Raw genomic sequence first — 20747 nt, forward strand, 5'->3', positions numbered from 1 at the left:
CGGTTAATCGGATGAAAAGCCAAGGGGGTCTGTTATAAGTAGATGATTTGAGAATGGTAGGCATGGCCGAACTTATCAAAACGCAGCCTGGCCCTGTCAGCAAAAGAAGAACCGTTACAGCTATTCCTGCGAGCTACTATGTATGACCTGGTTTTTGGTGATCATGAGCCCAGGAACGCTTGCAGCCACGACAGCCAACCGGGGAAATGATGAATAAACTTGGTCGTTGGCGACAACGCTATGTAAGACGGATTGACGCCTGAATGATACGAATTAAAGCTTGGTGGTGATCAGCTCTAATCGGTTCAATCCGAGAGACGAAGCGCGAAGGAGATGCTTCAAACGCACGTGCTTCCCATTGCTACTATTGCTACTACTGTTGCTACCGTTGCTAAGAAAAGTGTTCGCCCCGTGTGAGCGATTGGCTATGAATTATGCATCCTCTTGCAGGTCGGCTGAGAAGCCAGGCCACGCTTGGCGCGGGCGCGATTCTGCTTCCTACCCGCGATACGCTATATCGCAATATTGAGAGTCCAAACCCGGTTAAGCATGAATTGGATGCTTCTAGATCAAAACAAGAAGTGTAAGAGGGTAACTTTGGGCTTTTTCGTCTGTTTTTCCATGACGCACTAACGAGTTCACCACTGGGCGCGACGCGGTGTGGACGAAACAGGCCGATTTGGTTGGAGCGGAGCTCAATTAATCGTGCTACCTACACCGACTGTGGCTCCCTATTCCGATATACCGACCTAGATGTACTGGATGCAATGGATGGATGCTCTTCTGTTTTTTTTGTGCACTTGCCCAGAATGGAACAGCGTCTCGTTAGGCACGAACCGCACACCACATGCAGAGTTGTGACAACTAGCGGGCCGAGTTTTATGCGGCCAGTCGCACATAAGATTGATCACATCCCCTTCTGGTACGATCTGAAGAGAATGAGAGGACGGATTCGGGGCTGATGGAGAACACTAACTTCAACTGCCCTCGCCAGAGCCTGCCGAGTTGCAAGACATTGCGCCTGCTCGGGACTCCCAAGACAGAACAAGTATAGCTCGTAATCGGCGGTGAGTAGTATTTTGACCCTTTGGGCCAACCAGCTTTCAAACCATCGATCCTAGCATGGAGTACTACGACTGATAGTCAAATACGAAACCATCGTTTGTGCCCAAAGGGATAGGGAATCAGGGCGTGATGGAGACTTTTCCATGAAAATGTCGATTTTTTGAGATGATCACTAAGCCTGTCATGGTTGTTTATGGCAGCTCATGGTGGTTCGTGGAGTACCTATGTATCCTCCAAGACTCCAAGAGCTGCTCAATGCGACTGTGTATTTGTTCAATGTTGATGTGGACATCTTCGGAGGAAGAAAATGGGGCCCTTTGACCCTTTGCCTGCCTGCCTCGAGCTAGCGGCTTGTTTCTCGCGCCAGTTTCTGAGATCTGAAGTTTTCATCGGAGACCTGCAGCTCTCATCGCCAGTAAGGTACCGTCTGGCTCCACCGGCCACATGCGACATTACGTTCGACAATCTGCACCAAGGACCCCGATAATTGCAGCTTGCAACATGCCTAAAAGGGGGGGGGAAAGAATAATGAGTCACATTTACCTCAATTTGTTGTCACACAAAGCGATGTCGCCGTTTTGTTGCTGTCTTCGTTCAATTGTCATTTCATTCATTTTTTTTCTCTCTGCCAAACTGATTGAAGTTCCTGTTTGCTCTAAGAGAAAAAAGGTCAGGGTTAGTTAGGCTTTAGCCAACATGGCGGTGTAGCCACGAGCCCCCGAGAAACCTTGCGCGGCTTGTCGCCGGACCAGGGAGTTCTTTTGAAAATAATATACTCGGCATACGGTTGAATCCTTCCCATGAGTTTCAACCACTCATTTCGTCGGAACCTGAGCATTCTGAAACGTATTTCTCGCCCAACATGAGCACCTGAAATAGTGTTTTCTCCACCTCGCGTTACGTAGGGCAAAGTGGAGTTATGTTTGAGGCTGCGCGTCAAAGTAAATTTCAGAAATCGAACGATGTGCAGCAGGTGTCATTCAGTACCTTGCGTCAGCGTTATTTCGAGTAGTACAATGGTGGTAGCACCAAGTCGCAAGGAACCGCGAAGAAAGACGAGGATGCTCTAACAATGCTTTGCGACCTCGAGCTGAAAAATAGGGTCCGCGATGATGGCATTGTAACCAGCCGGAAGCGGTGAGTGGCTTCGTATCAGGATAATCCCATCTCCTCGGCACCGACCCGTTATTCCGTAGAATAGATGGCGTAAGCAATTTCGGGTCAATCGCTACAGCATTTTGGAGACGAATGGGACTAGAATTTTGGAAGCTGGACCACAGAATAGTCCCCAGTTCTACTCGGTACCAGAAGGCGCATTCCCTTAGGCTGTACGAACGATCTGAGCGACGATCATTTGAAGTCCCACAGCTTGGCTAAAAGGTTATCCTCAGCTCCAGACGTAGGATCCTGTGGTAGGAACACCCTCTTGGGAATCATGAACTCCACAACAGGAGCCTTTTTGACTTGCTTGGATAGTTCGGCATCGAGTAACTAGAAATTCGTAAGCACTTTGTGGACTTGATACACATACTGGGGAGTACAATTGACTTACGCTGCTATACGAATGATCCAAGAAATCCTCGATATTGTAGGACTGTTTAGTGAATTGCTCCGATATTATTTTCGCGATGGTCGCAACATTCGGGTGATAGTGCGACTGTAGCTGAACAATTTCCCATAGACAGCTATCAATCGCGCACGTCTCCATTGGATCCTCTTCGTCGGAAATGAAGGGGTCTTCCATCCCTTCATTTTCCAGGGTCTCCTTCTCTTTCGCGGTCCTTGGAACGCGATGCATCATGAAAGTGCAAAGCGGATGCTTTTTGAATAGATTATACATCCAAGGTATGACCACAACGATGGCGGCAGGGGGTGCATTGAGGCACAATCTTGCCATTCGCTTGATGAAACTTGCGACAAGGACAGCGGGAAGATGCGTCGAGGACAGGAACGTGTCCAACAATCGAAAGAACCGGGATCGGTGCTTTGAATGCAGAATATTCGCGTCTAATAACGAATACAATTTCCGATAAAAAGACGGATAGTCTAAATTGCGCTCTTGTATCAGATAAAAGACTCCTGATAAAGCCAAGAGCGAAGTCGCGCCTCCCGTGTTATACGAATCCGTCAAGAAGTCCATTAGAAGCTCCGGCTTCGTGAACCATGGGGCAATTGACTTGGTCATGATTTGAAGTAATTTCTTTCGCTGATCTCGATTGGGACCCAAACTGAGCAATGCTAACCACGCTTCTTGTGCCACTTTCTTCTGTTGATTGAGGGATGTGACGGGATGAGACTTCTTTTTCGGCGCATCGATATAATATTCGCCCATCTCTTCCGCAGAACTTGGAACGTCATCGAAAAAAGATAAAACGTCGAATACGTCATCGAAGAGGGTATCGTCAGAAGATATTGGAAGGTCCGCGGATAGAATATCTCTGCAAGCGAATTAGTATTTGAAGCGCATTTCGAATGGAAACAGATCACCTACTTCAACGCCTTGAAAGTATAGAACCGTACATCCGCATACTCTCCGAGAAACTTTTCGCAGAACTCTTGTCTCACGTCTTCAGATTCACTTTGAATAAGAGCCTCTACTACTTCTTTTAGGAAGCCCTTCGGGAAGTTGTATTCATCCTTCTCGTTCGAGTATTTCCCTTCGGCTTGTAAGACGCGCATAGCCAAAGTGAGTGCGGTCGGAGCTGAATCTTCTTGGCCCAATTCAGAAACAATGATTTGCTTGTAATCGCTGAGCTTTGCTTTAAGCCATTGGACAACTACGATATCCTTTTCCGACTGGCCGTCCCGTCTTGCTAGATTACCTGAAGCAAGAAGTCGCAAGAATACTCTGCATAAAGAAACCAATGCAAGCTGGGTAGATTCATCGTCGCTGTCTTTTCGCATAAGCTCGAGGAGGGTCGTTATGTTATTATAATTCTTCTTAGACTCGAGAATTGCATTTTCTAGTAGGAGAATCTCGGCTTGAGGATCGTGTTCATCATCGCTCTCTGCTTTGGCTCGTTTCGTAGCTTTTTCGGCGGTTTTCGATCGTTTCCTTTTTAAGGAGTCATTCCCAACAGTTCCCGGCATTTTCGTAAAGTAAGTTGAAGTCAAATGCCTGAGCGAATGTTGATGTAAAGTGGAATGTAAGAGAAGAGGAAAAAAAAAAACTTAGATTATTTCCAGCCTTGAGAAAAGTACAATGCAAGGCTGACCCGTGAACCAATTTTGAAGTGGAGAGCAACCGGCTAATCACGTGCCAGACTAGCCAATCACAATGGTGGATTGGAAGTTGCTAGGGTGCCAAGTTCAAGTTGCAAGTTCCGTTAAAACCTCATCGTCCTCAATTCCGAAGCTCCATTATACAAGCAATAATTAATTCTATCCCCCCTCACCCTCCGAAGCTTTTCTTTCTTGTTATCATCTCACAATGGCCTCCCGCTTGGCTGCTCGTGCCGTCGGTAAGTTTTACAATATCAATTGATTCATGTACCAGAACTCATTCCGAATTTTGTAGGGGCCGCCCGCCTACGACCGTCAATCGTTCCGCGATCTCTTCCCGCAGTCACCACTTCTCTAACCGCGAGTCGACCGGCCTCCAACGTCCCCGAGCCCAAGGCGAAGGCGCAATCCATCATCGACTCTCTACCGGGTAACTCCCTCATCTCCAAGACCGCCATCCTATCCTCCGCCGCCGGTCTATCCATCTATGCCATCAGCAACGAGTACTACGTCGTGAACGAGGAAACCGTCGTCGCCTTCTGTCTGCTCAGCGTCTGGGGCGCTTTGATCAAGTTCGGAGGGCCGCTATACCGAGAATGGGCCGAGGCGCAGAATGAGAAGATCAAGAACATCCTGAACTCGGCGCGTGCGGACCACACCCAGGCCGTCAAGAACCGCATCGAGAACGTCCAGCAGATGAGCGGCGTCGTCGACATCACCAAGGCCCTCTTCGAGGTCTCCAAGGAGACCGCCCAGCTCGAAGCCCAGGCTTACGAGCTCGAGCAGTCTACCGCTTTGGCCAACGAGGCTAAGACTGTGTTGGATTCGTGGGTGCGATACGAGGGACAGGTTAAGCAGCGCCAGCAAAGGGAACTAGCCGAGTCTATCATTGCCAAGGTAAAGAAGGAGCTTGAGAACCCTAAGGCTCTTCAGCAAATCCTACAACAGAGCATTGCCGACGTAGAGAGTAAGTTCCATTTCCCATTGCTTTAGGTTCAATTGCTATATACTAACTACTTTCTAGGAATTGTGTCCTCCAAGGCTCAATAGACAAGATCAGTTTAGACAGATACTCCATGGCGCAGATAAGATTTCCTTTGTGCCCCCTTACAATGTGTTTATAAACACCCTGTGCATTAGTCAACCAAAAAGAAACCTATCTTGAAAAGATTCCACCTCTCAACCTATTGTGATTAAAGCTACTCATGCGGTAATATCTATTTGTTTAGTGGTTTTCCGTAATGACGTGACGGCGAGGGTTGAAAATGCATGGGATACCAGGGTGTGGGGAGTAATTTTGATAGAATAATTGTCACTAAGAGCAACATAATGTCCATCATCGTCAGTTGTGTGGATAAAAGCTCAATATCTCCGTACCAAACCAACTCCAAGCCATTGATCCCCCTTATCGGATGGTATTCTATGAATTGCGTTCATCTACCTTTTCCATTCCACTTCTCAACAAGACCAATGGTCCATTCCCCGAGCTTCCGACCACCCTGCGGCAACAATTGATTGCTACTACGAAGAATATCAATGACCTTCTCGATTGCGTCGGTCGGCAGAGTGATATCTTGTACATCCGATGTCATAGAGTCTAGCAAAGTGTCTGCTTGACTTTGGCTAACCATCCGGTAGAAAACCTTCACTGCTTGGACGGGAGAGTTTGCTTCTTCGGTCGAGGAGAATGTGATGTTGTTATTAAAAACCCAGATATTTAATAAGGGTTTGGTTAAGCCGTTTGCTTCCGAGTCATCCTTAACTGGTTGGTCTTGGGATTTCATCGGTAGTATGATGGACTTTGAGCAACCCGAGCGGGCCATGGTAGCAAGTAACATAGCACTGATACAATGAGAAAGCCTTGGCGGCGTAGTGATCCCTTGAGCCTGTTCGTCGACTTGGATTTGCCATTTAAATAGGGAAATGGAAGCTTCTTGGTCATTGAGTACTCCTAGCTGGTTTTTACAAGAGCTGCAGAATATAGGTCGATCGTCGGTTTGAGCGGATTCTCCATTCTTGGATACAATCTCATGTTCTTCAGATTCCGACTTTAGATCTGACGATACGATTTTGGTGATCTACAAAAGCTTGCATTAGCAAAGCTTTCAAGAGGCAATTTCTGGAATTTATATTATGCTAGTGCTAGACTTAAATAACTATAATATGCAACAAATGTGCCTCTGAATAATCCAGAAATTTCCCACGTCCAAGGAAACCCATAGTGAAAAGCAGAGGATTCTTCCAATATGCGGTGTCAATCCCATAGCCTAAACCTAGGGTTCGACATCCGCATACCGAGAAAGAATATAGGTCAGTCTAGGGTATGAGTATCGGTGACCATACCATTGACGAGCTAGAAAAGCTGGTCTGGCCACCTTCTATATACCCATTTGTAACATTAATGAGATAAGACACTTACGGCTGATGTAGAAATATCCGTGCTGGATAGTAGAAAGGAAGTGAGATCGACAAACCCGACGTTTGTTTGAGCTGATATCTTGGAGCTCGCGCCATATCCTTTGGAAGTGAGATTATCGTCTTCGTGTCCATGGCTATGGTCGTGCGGCTTATGGCAATGCCAAAATTCCATCATCTCAGCCCAATTCTCACTTGGAAGATCCTTCCATACTTTAATCGTTCCAGACTGGACGATAGTGGTATGGCATGTTCTGCATGTGACGGGCGACTCTGGTTGAAGGTCGTTCGCAGACCACGGCACATTTTGTTCTTCTGTTATGGGTATTATAGGACGGTTTAAAGCCGTCGCGAGGGGTAACCGCCATGAGAGGCTTTGCGCCTTCAGATTCGGTATGGGAAGCTGCTTGTTTACAGCTACCCGTTCTGGGAGTCGAAGGGATCTCTCTAAGCCATCGTGATTGACAGTGAGTACCAGGCCATCGGACGAAACGGTGGCTCTAGTATCAGGCGAAATAGGAGTACTTAACGAACACCCGACGGAGACTTGCTTTATATTTGAGAGAAGTTCGGCATATATAATAACTGGGTGTGGTACACTCATGTTGCAAGGCTCCGGAAATTTGTTGAACGTGTTAAGAATCTTGGCGTGGTGCAAATATGTGTTATTTTGATAATGCACAGACCAAGGTGAACGGTATTTAGTTAAAGTGCATAGGCTAGCATCGCGATATCTCGGCATAAGATCGAAGCACCGCTTTCCGTACTGATTTTATACTCAGGCAAGCTCCATCTTGGGTATTTTTTATTCTATTATGCTCGCATTGAGTATTCGACGAATAGAATATATTAAACATTGTCTTTGCTGCAACTTAGTATCTAATGGGAAGAAATATGGTGGTACAATCGAACGAATCACGGTTACCGAATTCATAATTCGGTACTTCGCTTAATGCATACTTGCATACCTTGACTTACATAAATGGCATCTCCAGATCACACGGCACTACGTCACTTTCAACTACGCCACTTCAACTTCAAAAACTTCCAATTCATAGTCGTGATGCTCTAATCTGAAATTCAAAATGGCTTCAATGTTTTCCTATGTTCCTATTGTGAATCGATTCGTCTCTAATTCGAGTCAAACTCGAACCATCAACATCCCACCTGTTGAGGTTCACAATGTGGAGACGGCAGCTGAGAAACGGCCTAGAACACTGAAACATTTGTTGAGGGCAAACCATGTCAACCACTCTATTCTCTATCACGACTTGGAGTTTCATAATCACCTACCGCATATCCTAGGCTCTGCTTATCTCCTAGGAGCCGACGTGCCGCATTTGCACAAAATCTACGATGTAGAAGCCCAAGAGCTTGAGCCGTGGAAACCATCACCAGCCGAAATAGTCCAGGATGACTGGAGAGATTTCCTGGGAGATGCGAAGTATCAGCGTGCATATGTCGATTTCTTCGAGGATTCTTTGGCCTTGAGGCACAATTACCAATGGAAGGGGGTCGTGGAAGAATATTTATATGAGGGGCAAGAGCCTTTAGTGAACTGCCTATTTGGCGGTCGTATGTTTCCCATCATCCGAAAACACAGCCTCTGAATTAAGATGACTAACTAATTGTACTAGTCGGCCATCCTCTCATCCATCTCGCATATGCCTATGAGGTGGATAATCGTGAAGTTGCTATGGAGGCTCTTGGCATGACCGCCACTCAATATAACTTCCTGCATAAGTATATTGATGACTCTTCTTACACTAAGCCTTCTCCGATCAAGCCAGCTTCGCCATTGGAACTATTTATCAAACTACATGATGACAAACGTCTGGATGGATTGTTTGAGAATTCTGGACCCGAAAACATCGGCCCATTGCTTGAGAAGCAAGAAGACATCGTCATGGAATACTGGAACGCATGGACTCTCGAAAACCCAGAGAAAGATTTCGAGTTATCACAAGAGGCCGCGGTCGCCTTCTTAATTGCATCAGTACCTCCCGGAACCCATTCATATAATTTCTTCATTTGCCACGTGCTCACAACAAGCCACGCCGTTAGGATTATGCTTCCATTCATACCAGCAGAACACCGCATCAACCTTGTAAGACAATGGTGGTTGTTTGCTATTACTGTCTATGTCGCTGAACTCCGCCCGAAAATCGACCCCGATTACATCCCACCGGGTGACGGGAGCCAAAAGCAATGGGACTACGTAGTGGACAAGGCGCTGAATGGTGCTTATTCCACTGATGCTCATTACGTGAAAGGTGAATTCTTTTTCAAGCCCAGCTAAATTAAGCTAAATTATTCTTATACTAATTCGATATAGCCCTGCGTGCCATCAAGGAAGCGGCTATGACTTGGGGAGACGTTCACTCGCGCTACCTGGCTGCCGCCATACGATTCGCTGACGATTTCGAGGGTTGGACGTTTTCGTAATTTATAGCTCTCATTTCTGGTTTGGGTCATGATTACGGCGCAATAAGCTTGTACAAACTATGGGAAATATGGGATCAAATTGATATCTTGATTCATGATATGATATGGATGACTATATACTGACCACGATCGTTCCATTTCAAAAAGGTTCAGGACAAAATGGCTGACAGCAAAAGGAATTGAAAATTATCTAAGTTAGCACTATAATTTTAGCGTCTTAGTGAAGCTATGTAGATCCAACTCTAAAATAATAAGTTTATGTGCTTAGTGCTGATGCTCAGGGCATATGCAAGTTTAATTGGTTAGTCACATGATGTCGCATCCAAGTTACAGCGGGTTGGATCGCTAAAGAGACGCGCTACCGGGGCACTCGCGACGGAGGTTCCAGTGGGATGGTAATGACGGAAGGTACCTACCATTAGAAACCTAAATTTCAACTCTCAGCCGCTCTGCAGTTCGTAACTTTCGTCAACAACAAATGCTAACATTAAACTTAACTTAACTTGTTCGATAAACATCCGAAATCTTGAACTGATTTCGATTGGTCCAGAAAAATAGTTCTAATTTCCGACCGCTGGATCCGTTTCAAATGTGAACAATTACAAACTCACTAGCAGATGTCGTGCCTCCATTTCCTATCCAATCGTCATGGCGCCGCCCACCAAGCGTCGCCGACGAAATGTCGCTCACACATCGTCGGACGATGAACAGGAAACAGCAAAACCAAAGACCAACCTATTTTCAAATTACCTCTTCTCTTCACCCGAAAAACCGAGTGCTTCCGCCGCAGACCCCTCTCGGGCCACTCCCACCTCGCCGAGTCCTGTTCGAAAACCGTCTCGCCCACTAGCTTCTCAACCTTCCATTCCAGCTTCAAAGTCCCTCCAATCAAGTAAAAATGGACTTAAGAGCGCCAGTACAAGCCCAGAGAAACCGAAAACTCGGTCTTTCGCGAAGGGCAAGCGTGGTGAAAAAGAGAAGACGGCGGATCTGGTGACTATGTTTTCTCGACAGGCACAACGGGCCCCTACGGTGTCGCCGACTAAGAGAGACGACATCATTAGCGACCCGATATCCGACGATGACAATGTGGGGGAACATAGGGCTTCGAGTGCCAGCCAAGTTGGTCAGAATGCTCGTAAACGGTTCCGAGGGGCTACTCAGCAGAGTAGTAGTAGTTCGGCAATTATGTCGAGTCAGAAGTTTTTGAAGCCACCTCGGCCCCAACAAGACTCTAGCACGGGCGACGAACAACGGCCATGGTCTGAGCGATTCGGCCCGGTGAACCTGGAGGAGCTTGCGGTACATAAAAAGAAAGTCGCGGATGTCCGTCGGTGGCTTGAAGATGTCATGGCCGGTCGGATGCGACAACGGCTGCTTATTCTGAAGGGCGCTGCCGGGACGGGGAAGACTACTACAGTGCGGCTCCTTGCTAAGGATATGCACTGCGATCTTCTCGAGTGGCGGAACCCAGTTGGCTCTCTAGGCGCGACTCAAGGTATACAGTCAGCTTCAGCGCAGTTCGAAGAATTCATGGGAAGAGGAGGGAAATTTGGACAATTAGACACGGATCTTGACCCGACCCCTCCAAGTACCAGCAAGAGTAGTAATGATGATAATACGAGGAAGATCATCCTTATTGAGGAGTTTCCAAATACCTTCACTCGGTCATCGACATCTTTAACGGGTTTTCGAAGTACTATTTTACAGTACTTGGCCACGAATACGCCTTCCCTCGCTTCATTTGGTCGGCAGTCATCCGTAGACCCTATTACACCTATTGTTATGGTCATATCAGAGACACTCTTAACTACTACTTCGGCGTCTGCAGATAGTTTTACCGCTCACCGGTTATTAGGACCGGAAATCACGCGGCATCCCGGCTGCTGTGTTATTGAATTCAATGCTATTGCGCCCACTCTCCTTGCGGGCGCACTTGAATTAGTGGTTCAAAAAGAAGCCCGGAAATCTGGACGACGGCGGACACCGGGTCCACTTGTTCTTAAAAAGTTAGGCGAAATAGGAGATATAAGAAGTGCAATCTCTTCACTAGAGTTCCTGTGTCTTAAAGGCGATACGGATGCAGATTGGAGTTCTAAGGTCACATTCACAAAACCCAAGCGCGGAGCGAAAAATGAAGTATCCATGACGAAAGGTGAAATAGAAAGCCTGGAGCTTATTTCACAGCGAGAAGCCAGCTTAGGCATCTTCCACGCTGTTGGAAAAGTGGTTTACAATAAGCGAGACGAACGCCCGATGAGCCAGCAAACACCCGAAGGCCGTGCTGAAATGCTACCTGATTATATGAGTCATTACTCGAGGCCGAAACGGTCTGAAGTTTCCGTTGATAGCCTTATTGACGAGACTGGTACTGATACGCATACCTTCATCTCTGCCCTTCATGAGAATTATGTTTTGTCTTGCGAATCAAGTGGGCCCTCTGATCCGAACTCATCGCTCGACTACATTAACAATTGTATCGAGTACCTCTCAGAGAGCGATCTGCTTTCACCATCATGGGATGTCTTTTTCCGAGGGCGGGGGTCTAACACATCCTCGTTTTCGGGACGAGATTCAGCTAGTCACACATTAAGACAAGACGAAATCACTTTCCAAGTTGCGACGAGGGGCCTCTTGTTCTCTCTCCCGAACCCCGTAAAACGCATGGTAAAATCTTCTGGACGGGGTGGTGGCGATGCTTTCAAAATGTTCTATCCCACAAGTCTCAAGCTCTGGCGGGAAAAAGAGGAATTAGAAGGTGTTGTAGACCACTGGGCGTCGACGATCCTTAAAGGCGACGAAACTGGCCAGAATATCACACAAGGTGCTTCTGCGTTTAGAAGACCTAAACCAAATGCTAGTGGTTCAGAATGGCTAAGTAAAAGCCAGGCTTCTCAACGGAATAATAGTCAATATTCCCAATCCCAATCCAAGGGATTTACACAAAGCCAAAACCAAGACCAACCATCAACACCCCTTCTCTTTCTAGGTAGCTCAGCGCGCAACGAATTACTCCTAGAACGGCTCCCGTACATGGCACACATAGCGCGCGGGCGTAGAAGCGCCGTAGGTAATGTCCGGCTCAAGGAAATCGAACGCGTAACCTCATTCTCTGGGATTGGTGATGCGGCGGATGATGACGCCGTCGATGGAGATGATAACCTCGAGCAAGGTGGTGAGGCATGGGCTACGGATAAACCGACGGAGGAGTCCTCACCACGGAAGAAGAGAGGTGGGGGTGTGGGAATACGGCAGAGGAGCGATGCTTCTTCGGGTGTGCCGGCGGCTGCGGTGCAGAAGTTGGTGCTGAGTGATGATGATATCGAGGACTGAGGATTTACGGTCCTGAATTATGATATTTATCAAGCATACCTAACCTTATGGGAAAAGGGAGGAGAGGAAAGGAAGTAATATGTACAACATCACACAGATAATCCATCTAGCTCTTGCTCGCTCACTAGTTTGGTTTCCTGGCGGAGAACCACATATCCGAAAATAGAAATGCGGCTTTCATATCAAGGCCGGCAAAATCACTATTAGGTGGTACGAACGGATGGAAAGGCAGGTGGTTGGCGTTTTCATAGTATGTACTTATACTACGGGGAAAATTAGGTGTGGTACATAAGTAAGGTAGAGATTAGGGAATATAAGAAGGTGAATAAAAGTTACCTATTAATGAAGTATTTATGATTTTGTAGAATTGAGTGTTTTCGATGCTCGCTATGGTCTACTAGCGTAGCTTATAAAGGCCGACATGGACGACACATCCCAACCGTCGATATGCTAAAATCTAACAGCTTCGATGGTACTTAAACACTCAGTGAGTTCAGTAAGGAACTGGAGGGATAGGTAATTTGGTTCTTGTGCCCTAAATGCTCTCCTTGTATACGGAATTCACATTTCCTATTTCCTAGCTCAACTTGGTCATCTGAGGCTTACGTACCTCCATATTTCGTATTTCTTGGTGCGCCTAATGTTTGCGTTAAATGCTTACCGTAGACCACCTGCTATACTAGACTTTAAATGCTTTTTATAAGTAACGAAGTGACATCAAATAAATATTTACGTCATTAATATTCACGATGGTCAAGACGTTTATATCGATGGGTACGACAAAGTGGTATCATATTTATGTCCTATTCGACATAGTGCCGTGTTGAAAAAATGCAATGCGGATATCTTTTTATCCGTCACCTTTATCAGGCCGGTGACCCCGTGTGAGATGCCACTTTTTGGCGGTGCCTTTGCCTAAAACCAGGTATGTTGAAACCGTACGCCATGCTGCCATGCCCATTAAATTTTTCATGACATTTTCCGATGAGGGAACCTTATGTCTCTAGATATAACACACCCAACAACGCCGGTCGCAATGCAGAAAGAAGTTGATTCTTCCGCTACTTTAAAATCCTAGAAAATCTCCCCCAGCGGAAAACTATTATATTTTAGTACACCTAAAACTTGAGTTGCTTAGGTTGCTCCCAGGTGAACTCTTGGTTGGTACCAAAGTGGCCGAACTTGGCTGTTTGGTTGTAGATGGGTCGGGCTAGGTTAAGCTCCTTGGCGATAACACCGGGTCGAAGGTCGAAGTTAGCCTTGACGATTTCGACAAGTTCTTCGGCAGTCTTGTCAGAGGTACCGTAGGAGTCGACGTAGATGGAGCAGGGCTCGGCTACACCAATGGCGTAACTGAGTTGGACTAGCGCTCGCTTAGCGAGGCCAGCGGCGACAAGGGACTTAGCAACCCATCGGGCGAGGTAGGCAGCAGATCGGTCGACCTTGGAGAAGTCCTTTCCGGAGAAAGCACCGCCACCGTGAGCACCCCAACCACCGTAGGTGTCGACGATGATCTTTCGGCCAGTGACACCGGCATCACCCTGGGGACCACCAATGATGAAAAGACCACTGGGTTGGAGCTATTAATGGCAATTAGTATTTCGAAGACAAGGAGTAATCATTTTGACTGATCGGGGCACTTACGTGAAGAATAGTTTGATCATCAATGTACTCCTTGGGAATGACGGAGTCGATGATCTTAGACTTCAGCTCCTTTCGGACCTGTTCAGTGGTAACCTCACCGCTGTGTTGAGCAGAGATGACGACAGTGTGGACTCTTAGGGGAACGACGGCACCACCATCGTGCTTGTACTCCATAGTGATTTGGGTCTTGGTGTCAGGTCGTAGCCACGGGATGGTACCGTTTCGTCGGGCATCCGACATGGCCTTGTTAAGCTTGTGGGCGAGAAGATGGGATAAGGGGTGGAGTTCTGGGGTTTCGTTGGTAGCATAACCAAACATAAGACCCTGGTCACCGGCACCCAATTCCTCAAGAGCCTTCTCGTAGTGAAGACCCTGAGCGATATCGGCTGATTGTTGCTCAATGGCAACCATAACGTTGCAGGTCTTGTAGTCGAAACCCTTCTCCGAGGAGTCGTATCCGATGTCCTTGATGGCATTTCGGATGACGGATTGGTAGTCAATAACAGCCTTGGTGGTAATCTCACCGAAGACCATGATCATACCGGTCTTGGTGGCAGACTCGCAAGCAACCTTGGAGAGGGGGTCTTGGGCGAGGCAGGCATCGAGGATAGCATCCGAGACCTGATCGCAGATCTTGTCGGGGTGACCTTCACCGACGGATTCGGACTAGGAAGCATTGTTAATAAAGAAGGATCTTTCGAGTATGAGATATATAATTGCCAACTTACAGTGAAGAGGAAAGCCCCGGGGTTCCGAGGGGTGCTCAAGGAGCTAGCAATTCCGTTGCTGGCAGGCATTGTGGATGATGATAAGGGAAATGGAGGAAGAAATCTAGTAAATACGGTGGTAGTACTTTCTAGTAACAATCTCTAACCGCAAGGGAAAAGCAAGGACCAAGAGTGTCTCCTAAAGGATAAAAAGAAGGTAGGATGGGAGAGGGGGGAATGCGAGGTTTATGAATGAGAAGGAAGAGGAAGAAGAGTGGAAGCGGGAGATTTTCCTTTGGGTTTTTTAATTGGAAGAGGGAAAAAATAAAAACGGAGGGGCAGGAACTAGCAACTTCAAATAACCCCCCGAATGGCGCAATTTCCGTTGTACAATATGCCGACCTAAGCTAAGAAGTAGTCACTACTTAACCTAACGCTAGTTAAGTAGCTACCTTGTCTATCTTCTTTTTATTCTGTCAGTACGTCCGTCCCTTCTGTCCCTGAACTGCGGATTATAAGGTTACGTGGGTCGTGGAGTTCTGGACTGATTGTTGGAGCACAGGTACATCGAGTACATCCATCCATTAGAGCCCGTGAGGTGGGGCAACAAACCTAAAGGAATTTTTTCTCAAAAGAAGGCAAGAGGGGCGCCGATACAGCGACACAGCAGGAAGGCTCGGAGTAACTCTACCTAATTTGATATTCCAGCTCATATAAAGTAACTCCATACGGTTAGTCATATTACATAATTCATGAGTAAACTGACTTATGAAAGGCAAGAACTGGCTACATCAAGGACGCGTGCTTATGACAGTGGCTTCTGTAAGTGTGTTGATTTGCATAAGGAAGTACCTATAACTACTCCATAGTCCCTTAAAGGACTCCGAGCATACTGGATATTAATGACCGTTACCCCGAGCTGTCGGCCGATTATTGGATGGCTTTGTTGTACAGTACATCTGATTAAAGCTCTGGAGTATAAGATTGCGTGCTACCACTTGCCTTCTCGCAATCCTGTCAGCAAAAGTACTTTGAATTTCACCTTAACATATGCCACGTACTACCATTTATATATGTGTACTTCGGATACTATTTGAACCTCATCATATTTTGCGGTGTAGGACAGGTCAAGAAATACCTATCAAATGGTAGCAGCCCTTTTTCCGGTCTCCGGTTTGCTTACCATACCTAGGTATTTTCTTGCCCACACCCATGGACAATGCAGATGCACCACGCGGGGCAGTTCCATCAATTGAAGCTCAAACCTCCTTGGATCGACCAATACCACGATCCATACAATATTATCCCTGACTGGTATGACGACCCCTCTTGACAACGTGCACTAGAGGCATAAAATAACAGGGACATAACTTCGGCATCTATCCCTTTAGTCTCCAAGTTATCCTCATAGGAAAAGAGTCTATCCGAGTTGTATGTGTTAAGTAGGTGTTGATGCCAGACTCAGCGGATGTTGCGGTTATCATATATAACAAGTCAACCCGAGGAGTTGTTTATCCAATTACTCCCTTGCCGGTTAGAATAACAGGTTGTCTATTAAAGGATCTTGGGTTCCTTTCGCTCTTATCTCCCTCACCTTTATAACAAAGTCCGGGACCGGTGACCCACAAACACAGGCAAAGCACAGGCTTACACAACCACCTTGTAAGCGGTACCTAGTCACGGCTCTAGGTGGAAGATTTTGCCGGAATTTCCACTAGCGGCGCGGCCCTTGATATACATACACAGCTCTAAGTCCATCAAGGTGGTGAGAAAAGTGACATTAGATGACTTAGTAACGAATATTGAACCAATCAACTAAATATTGGCCGAAGTCAACTGGATTAGGTATAAAGTTATTCATCTCACAACTTAAATATACCTAGGTATAAACCTTAGGTGCTTCAGTGCACAGAAGTATCTACAGTAGATAACTCCGATAAGAAATTGCCCCACACACAGACCCTTTGTACCTTTATGTACTGTAGCGGTTACTTCCAAGGTTCTGTATTGCTTAACCCCTCCATTCGTTCAGTTCCCCTCCATCGGCGTAAAAAAATCCTCGAGCGGCTGAATAGTAACATGAACCATTTACAACCATCTTTCAACCGCGTCGCATCACGTCATAAGGCTGAACCTTTACTAGCTACCCTTTTCAGCCTGTAAACTCGATTGGATATTCTTGGCGATTTAAAGATACCCAACACTCTTCTACTATTTCTAGTGAGGGGACCTGACGATCATTCACCATGAGCAAGTTCGGGGTTATGGTGATGGGCCCAGCCGGTGCTGGCAAGGTATGCGATATCTCTTTTTGCGCTACCCTCTACCTTTACATCACCAATAGTACCAGAGCTACTATATGATCTGCCGTGGAGGATGTTCTTGGGGTGAACTTTCTGACTGATTTGTACAGTCCACATTCTGCGCCGCTCTCATAACCCACCTACAACTAAACCGCCGATCCTGCTTCTACGTCAACCTCGATCCCGCCGCCGAGACATTCGAGCACACACCAGACCTTGACATCAAGAACCTAATATCCCTCGAAGATGTAATGGATGAAATGGGTCTCGGTCCAAACGGTGGTCTAATTTACTGCTTCGAGTTCCTAATGGAAAACCTCGATTTCCTAACGGAAGCACTAGACTCTCTAACTGAAGAGTACCTAATTATCTTCGATATGCCGGGCCAAATCGAACTCTACACCCACGTACCCATCTTACCAGCACTTGTTCGATTCCTAACGCGATCCGGTTCCCTCGATATCCGACTCTGCGCTGCTTATCTTCTAGAGGCTACTTTTGTAGTGGACCGAGCCAAGTATTTCGCCGGGACTTTGAGTGCGATGAGTGCCATGATAATGTTAGAGGTACCTCATCTGAACATTCTATCTAAGATGGATCTTGTCAAAGATCAAGTCCGAAAGAGAGACCTTAAGCGATTTATTACTCCTGATTCTGGTCTACTTGACGATGATCCGGCTGAAATTGCGCGACGAAAGGCAGAAGGCGAGACGGGAGAAGATGACGAGTCGGTAGATCCTCAAGACAAGGATGCTCTCATGCGAGGTACTGGGTTCCGACAACTGAACAGAGCTGTGGCGAATTTGATCGAGAACTTCAGTATGGTCAGCTACCTAAAGCTGGACGTACAAGACGAGGATAGCGTCGGGGCGATTCTTAGCTATATCGACGACTGCATCCAATACCATGAGGCACAAGAACCCAAGGAACTAAAGGATGATGAGTTTGAAGATAATGATGGTATGGACGGCTGATACACATGTCACATCAACGAACTATATCTACGGATGGTTATAGGAGATGGTTAATACGGCCGGAAAAGGTTAGGAGAACATATGATTGCATAGCGTCGGCGCACAGGTTTAGGCACGTCACCAAGATACCAAAAATCAAGGCAAAATTTGGCACATCATTCTGGTATTCATTCTCTATAAAAGAACATTTCCTTAAGTCATGATCCATCCATTTCCCAAACGAAAAACCCATGGACATTCATTAAACGACGATTGACCTCTTATTCGTCCCAAGCCGTGTCGTACCGTGCCGTGCTCCCTTTCTTATCCCCTTCCAAAAGAAAATCCCTTTTTTGCAAAGAATCATAATCCGTGGATACTACCCTAATCCCCATGCCGGTGAATATGTCCATGTCCAACAAAACATCTTCGTTCTCTTCCTCTTCTCATCATCACGGTCGTCAAAGAATGAATGAATTAAGGTAACGTAATCACCACCCCGAATTCCTCGACCTAAACCCACTCGACGGCATCCTCTGACCCCCAGCATTCACACCCGCACCCGCAGCTCCTCCCATCGTGCCACCCTGACGCGTCTGCGCCTCAAACTTCTGATACTCAACCCACCAAATATCCTTCACAACCGCAACGTACCCCGCGATCTTACTAACCACAACCACCAAATCCCGCACCGTAGCCTCAGGTCCACGTCTCCAGACCACAGCTACTAAGGCGAAGACTAGTGCCCAACCTAGGAGGCGGAAGGCTAGACGCGTGACGTACATCATGGTCCGATGGATCCAGGATACGATTTGGAGAGCTAGGACTATGGCTGCTAGGACTACACCTAGGATTACGAGATCCGGGGAATCGTGGAGAGCTTGTAGGAGACGCGCGAAGAGAGGTGCTAGGAGGGGCGAGAGGAAGGCTGTGATCTTTGATGCGAAAGAGGCGGTCTGCTGGTATAGTGCCGGAAGTAATGATTGCGGGTCTTGGATGTGGGCGCGTAGGAGCTCGATGGTTTGTTCGGGGAGGATGCCTGGTGGATGGGGATGTGGGTTAGTATTCTTTCTTGCTTTATTTGTAACGGGCGGTGAAGAATAGTAGGAAGGAAGATGAGGATTATAGGATGATGCTGGGAAATGAAATGAAACGCGAAATATAATACGCGTGGTCGTGGATGGGATGATGTGGTGGTTGAACGTACCTTGTAAGGCGTCTAGAATGACGGAATCGCCTCGGTCCATGGCTGCGCTTGTGCTTGTCTTATCTTTTGACTTCGCTGATACGATCGAGAAGTATCGTCGTTATTTTCGTCGCCGATACAGGAAATAGATATCGGTCACCGCTAGATGTTAATGGCGATGGTTTATTTTCTTCTTCGGTCAAAGCCCGCAAATTAAATTGATTAAGGACTTTTTCGCCGATAGCGCCAAGAACGAGGATGAAAGGGTGACGAAGGTAAAAAGAAGCTTGTGATGGATGCGGTTGCTTCGTCGAGATGAGTGAGCTAGATTGAAAAAAGACACATGGGATGGGATTAGAAATCGCCGAATCGTGGGATGGGAAAGGATAAACTGACGGTCGGTCAGAGGGTTCGGCGACGGTGTGATTAATTTTTTTTTTTATTGACAAGTTGTTCGGAATTGATTTTCACGCGACAAGGCCGTGAATGGTAAGGCAGGTGGTATGGCAAATGGTAGAGCGGTGATGACGATAAAGTGGTTATACCTGAATATAACGGCTTTTGATTGGTCAAACAGTGGAGGGGTCCCTCTTCTCGGCATCAAATCTAATTGGTTCCTAACGTCTTTAGGATATGGCCTGTGCGCTAGCGGTCTGGAGTTGCTTCTTTTTAGGGGGTCTCGACTTCTAAACTCCACCACTGTCCACCTACACAAATAAACTACTCTTTATCAAATCAGACAGTTCTTTCAATGAAATCGAGAAATCTAAAACAGTTTATTCCTTGATTTCGAGGAAATACTACAATATAAACCAAGAACAATAACAGTTGGTCACTAACTACCCCTAGGCATTCGTTCACCATCACAATCACAAGTAAATACGGTAACACGTTGACAAGGGGCGGTAAGGGACCCTGTAGATCCCACGTCGAGACCCTGAACTGTCCGATCCACTTTGGAGCTCTTTTTTATCTAGCCTCCCTTGAATATCGAGCCACGAAAAAGCAGATTTCATGGTTGTTAGTTTATTCAACTCCTTTACGATACATTGTTAGAATATTTCCAACCCCTTGAATTCCTTGCTTCATACCGTTCTAAAGTGATAGACTAACGAGTCTAGGGTAGAAATGGGCTTGGGCTATTCATGCTGTATATGGAGAGGCAAGCTGAGTCTGACCACTTTCACAATCCGTGAAACTCTCAAACTCCACCGCCATCCGCAACGAGAAGGAGTATGCCGGTTAGCGTTTCCGTGGCCTGCTCGTGTCGTGGCACTCTTTCCCACGTGGCTGGATCCTCTAGATCTTGACCCACTGACATCCGGGTCTTTTCTCATGTAAGCCTTCTCGTGATCTCCTATGCTCAAGGGCTTTGGGAGACTGTCGTGTCCCAAGCTAAGTAAGATTCTTATTTAGAAGAGCTCATTTTGGCAATTAGGATTTCTAACGTCCAATCTTTATATAAGGGGCCAAT

The 20747-nt window shown here is 46.7% G+C and overlaps 9 protein-coding genes across 9 annotated transcripts; 5 read left to right on the forward strand and 4 right to left on the reverse strand.

Annotated features, from left to right (window-relative positions):
• Positions 1-2100: 2100 nt before the first annotated feature.
• On the reverse strand, positions 2101-4247 carry F4822DRAFT_308973 (CBF-domain-containing protein). Its single transcript, XM_051455292.1, has 2 exons — positions 3557-4247; positions 2101-3503 (listed from the first exon to the last, which is right to left on the reverse strand). The coding sequence occupies exons 1-2, from the start codon at positions 4153-4155 to the stop codon at positions 2453-2455; spliced, it is 1650 nt and encodes a 549-aa protein (XP_051311983.1). The 5' UTR covers positions 4156-4247; the 3' UTR covers positions 2101-2452.
• Positions 4248-4395: 148 nt separating this feature from the next.
• Positions 4396-5529, forward strand: F4822DRAFT_309074 (uncharacterized protein). Its single transcript, XM_051455294.1, has 3 exons — positions 4396-4526; positions 4583-5254; positions 5312-5529. The coding sequence occupies exons 1-3, from the start codon at positions 4496-4498 to the stop codon at positions 5335-5337; spliced, it is 729 nt and encodes a 242-aa protein (XP_051311984.1). The 5' UTR covers positions 4396-4495; the 3' UTR covers positions 5338-5529.
• On the reverse strand, positions 5501-7345 carry F4822DRAFT_309083 (ubiquitin-conjugating enzyme E2-binding protein). The gene is made up of 2 exons (XM_051455295.1): positions 6707-7345; positions 5501-6365 (listed from the first exon to the last, which is right to left on the reverse strand). Exons 1-2 carry the CDS (start codon positions 7304-7306, stop codon positions 5721-5723), a joined length of 1245 nt encoding a protein of 414 aa, XP_051311985.1. The 5' UTR covers positions 7307-7345; the 3' UTR covers positions 5501-5720.
• A 150-nt stretch (positions 7346-7495) lies between these two features.
• On the forward strand, positions 7496-9415 carry F4822DRAFT_409307 (uncharacterized protein). The gene is made up of 3 exons (XM_051458647.1): positions 7496-8277; positions 8340-8975; positions 9038-9415. Exons 1-3 carry the CDS (start codon positions 7788-7790, stop codon positions 9145-9147), a joined length of 1236 nt encoding a protein of 411 aa, XP_051311986.1. The 5' UTR covers positions 7496-7787; the 3' UTR covers positions 9148-9415.
• Positions 9416-9555: 140 nt separating this feature from the next.
• Positions 9556-12840, forward strand: F4822DRAFT_409308 (Rad17-domain-containing protein). The gene has a single exon (XM_051458648.1). The coding sequence runs from the start codon at positions 9796-9798 to the stop codon at positions 12478-12480; it is 2685 nt and encodes an 894-aa protein (XP_051311987.1). The 5' UTR covers positions 9556-9795; the 3' UTR covers positions 12481-12840.
• A 758-nt stretch (positions 12841-13598) lies between these two features.
• On the reverse strand, positions 13599-14921 carry F4822DRAFT_437871 (S-adenosylmethionine synthetase; the record flags this gene model as incomplete). Its single annotated transcript, XM_051462456.1, has 3 exons — positions 13599-14060; positions 14125-14790; positions 14853-14921. 3 exons carry the CDS (start codon positions 14919-14921, stop codon positions 13599-13601), a joined length of 1197 nt encoding a protein of 398 aa, XP_051311988.1.
• Positions 14922-15478: 557 nt separating this feature from the next.
• On the forward strand, positions 15479-16488 carry F4822DRAFT_409311 (uncharacterized protein). Its single transcript, XM_051458649.1, has 2 exons — positions 15479-15833; positions 15893-16488. The coding sequence occupies exons 1-2, from the start codon at positions 15734-15736 to the stop codon at positions 16021-16023; spliced, it is 231 nt and encodes a 76-aa protein (XP_051311989.1). The 5' UTR covers positions 15479-15733; the 3' UTR covers positions 16024-16488.
• Positions 16489-16676: 188 nt separating this feature from the next.
• On the forward strand, positions 16677-18127 carry F4822DRAFT_309143 (GPN-loop GTPase). Its single transcript, XM_051455296.1, has 2 exons — positions 16677-17125; positions 17245-18127. The coding sequence occupies exons 1-2, from the start codon at positions 17078-17080 to the stop codon at positions 18106-18108; spliced, it is 912 nt and encodes a 303-aa protein (XP_051311990.1). The 5' UTR covers positions 16677-17077; the 3' UTR covers positions 18109-18127.
• A 124-nt stretch (positions 18128-18251) lies between these two features.
• Positions 18252-19849, reverse strand: F4822DRAFT_409313 (uncharacterized protein). Its single transcript, XM_051458650.1, has 2 exons — positions 19295-19849; positions 18252-19126 (listed from the first exon to the last, which is right to left on the reverse strand). The coding sequence occupies exons 1-2, from the start codon at positions 19332-19334 to the stop codon at positions 18579-18581; spliced, it is 588 nt and encodes a 195-aa protein (XP_051311991.1). The 5' UTR covers positions 19335-19849; the 3' UTR covers positions 18252-18578.
• Positions 19850-20747: the final 898 nt, after the last annotated feature.

The sequence above is a fragment of the Hypoxylon trugodes genome (genome assembly GCF_022578975.1).
Source record: "Hypoxylon trugodes strain CBS 135444 unplaced genomic scaffold F4822scaffold_7, whole genome shotgun sequence".
In the NCBI taxonomy this organism is placed as follows: Eukaryota; Fungi; Ascomycota; class Sordariomycetes; order Xylariales; family Hypoxylaceae; genus Hypoxylon; species Hypoxylon trugodes.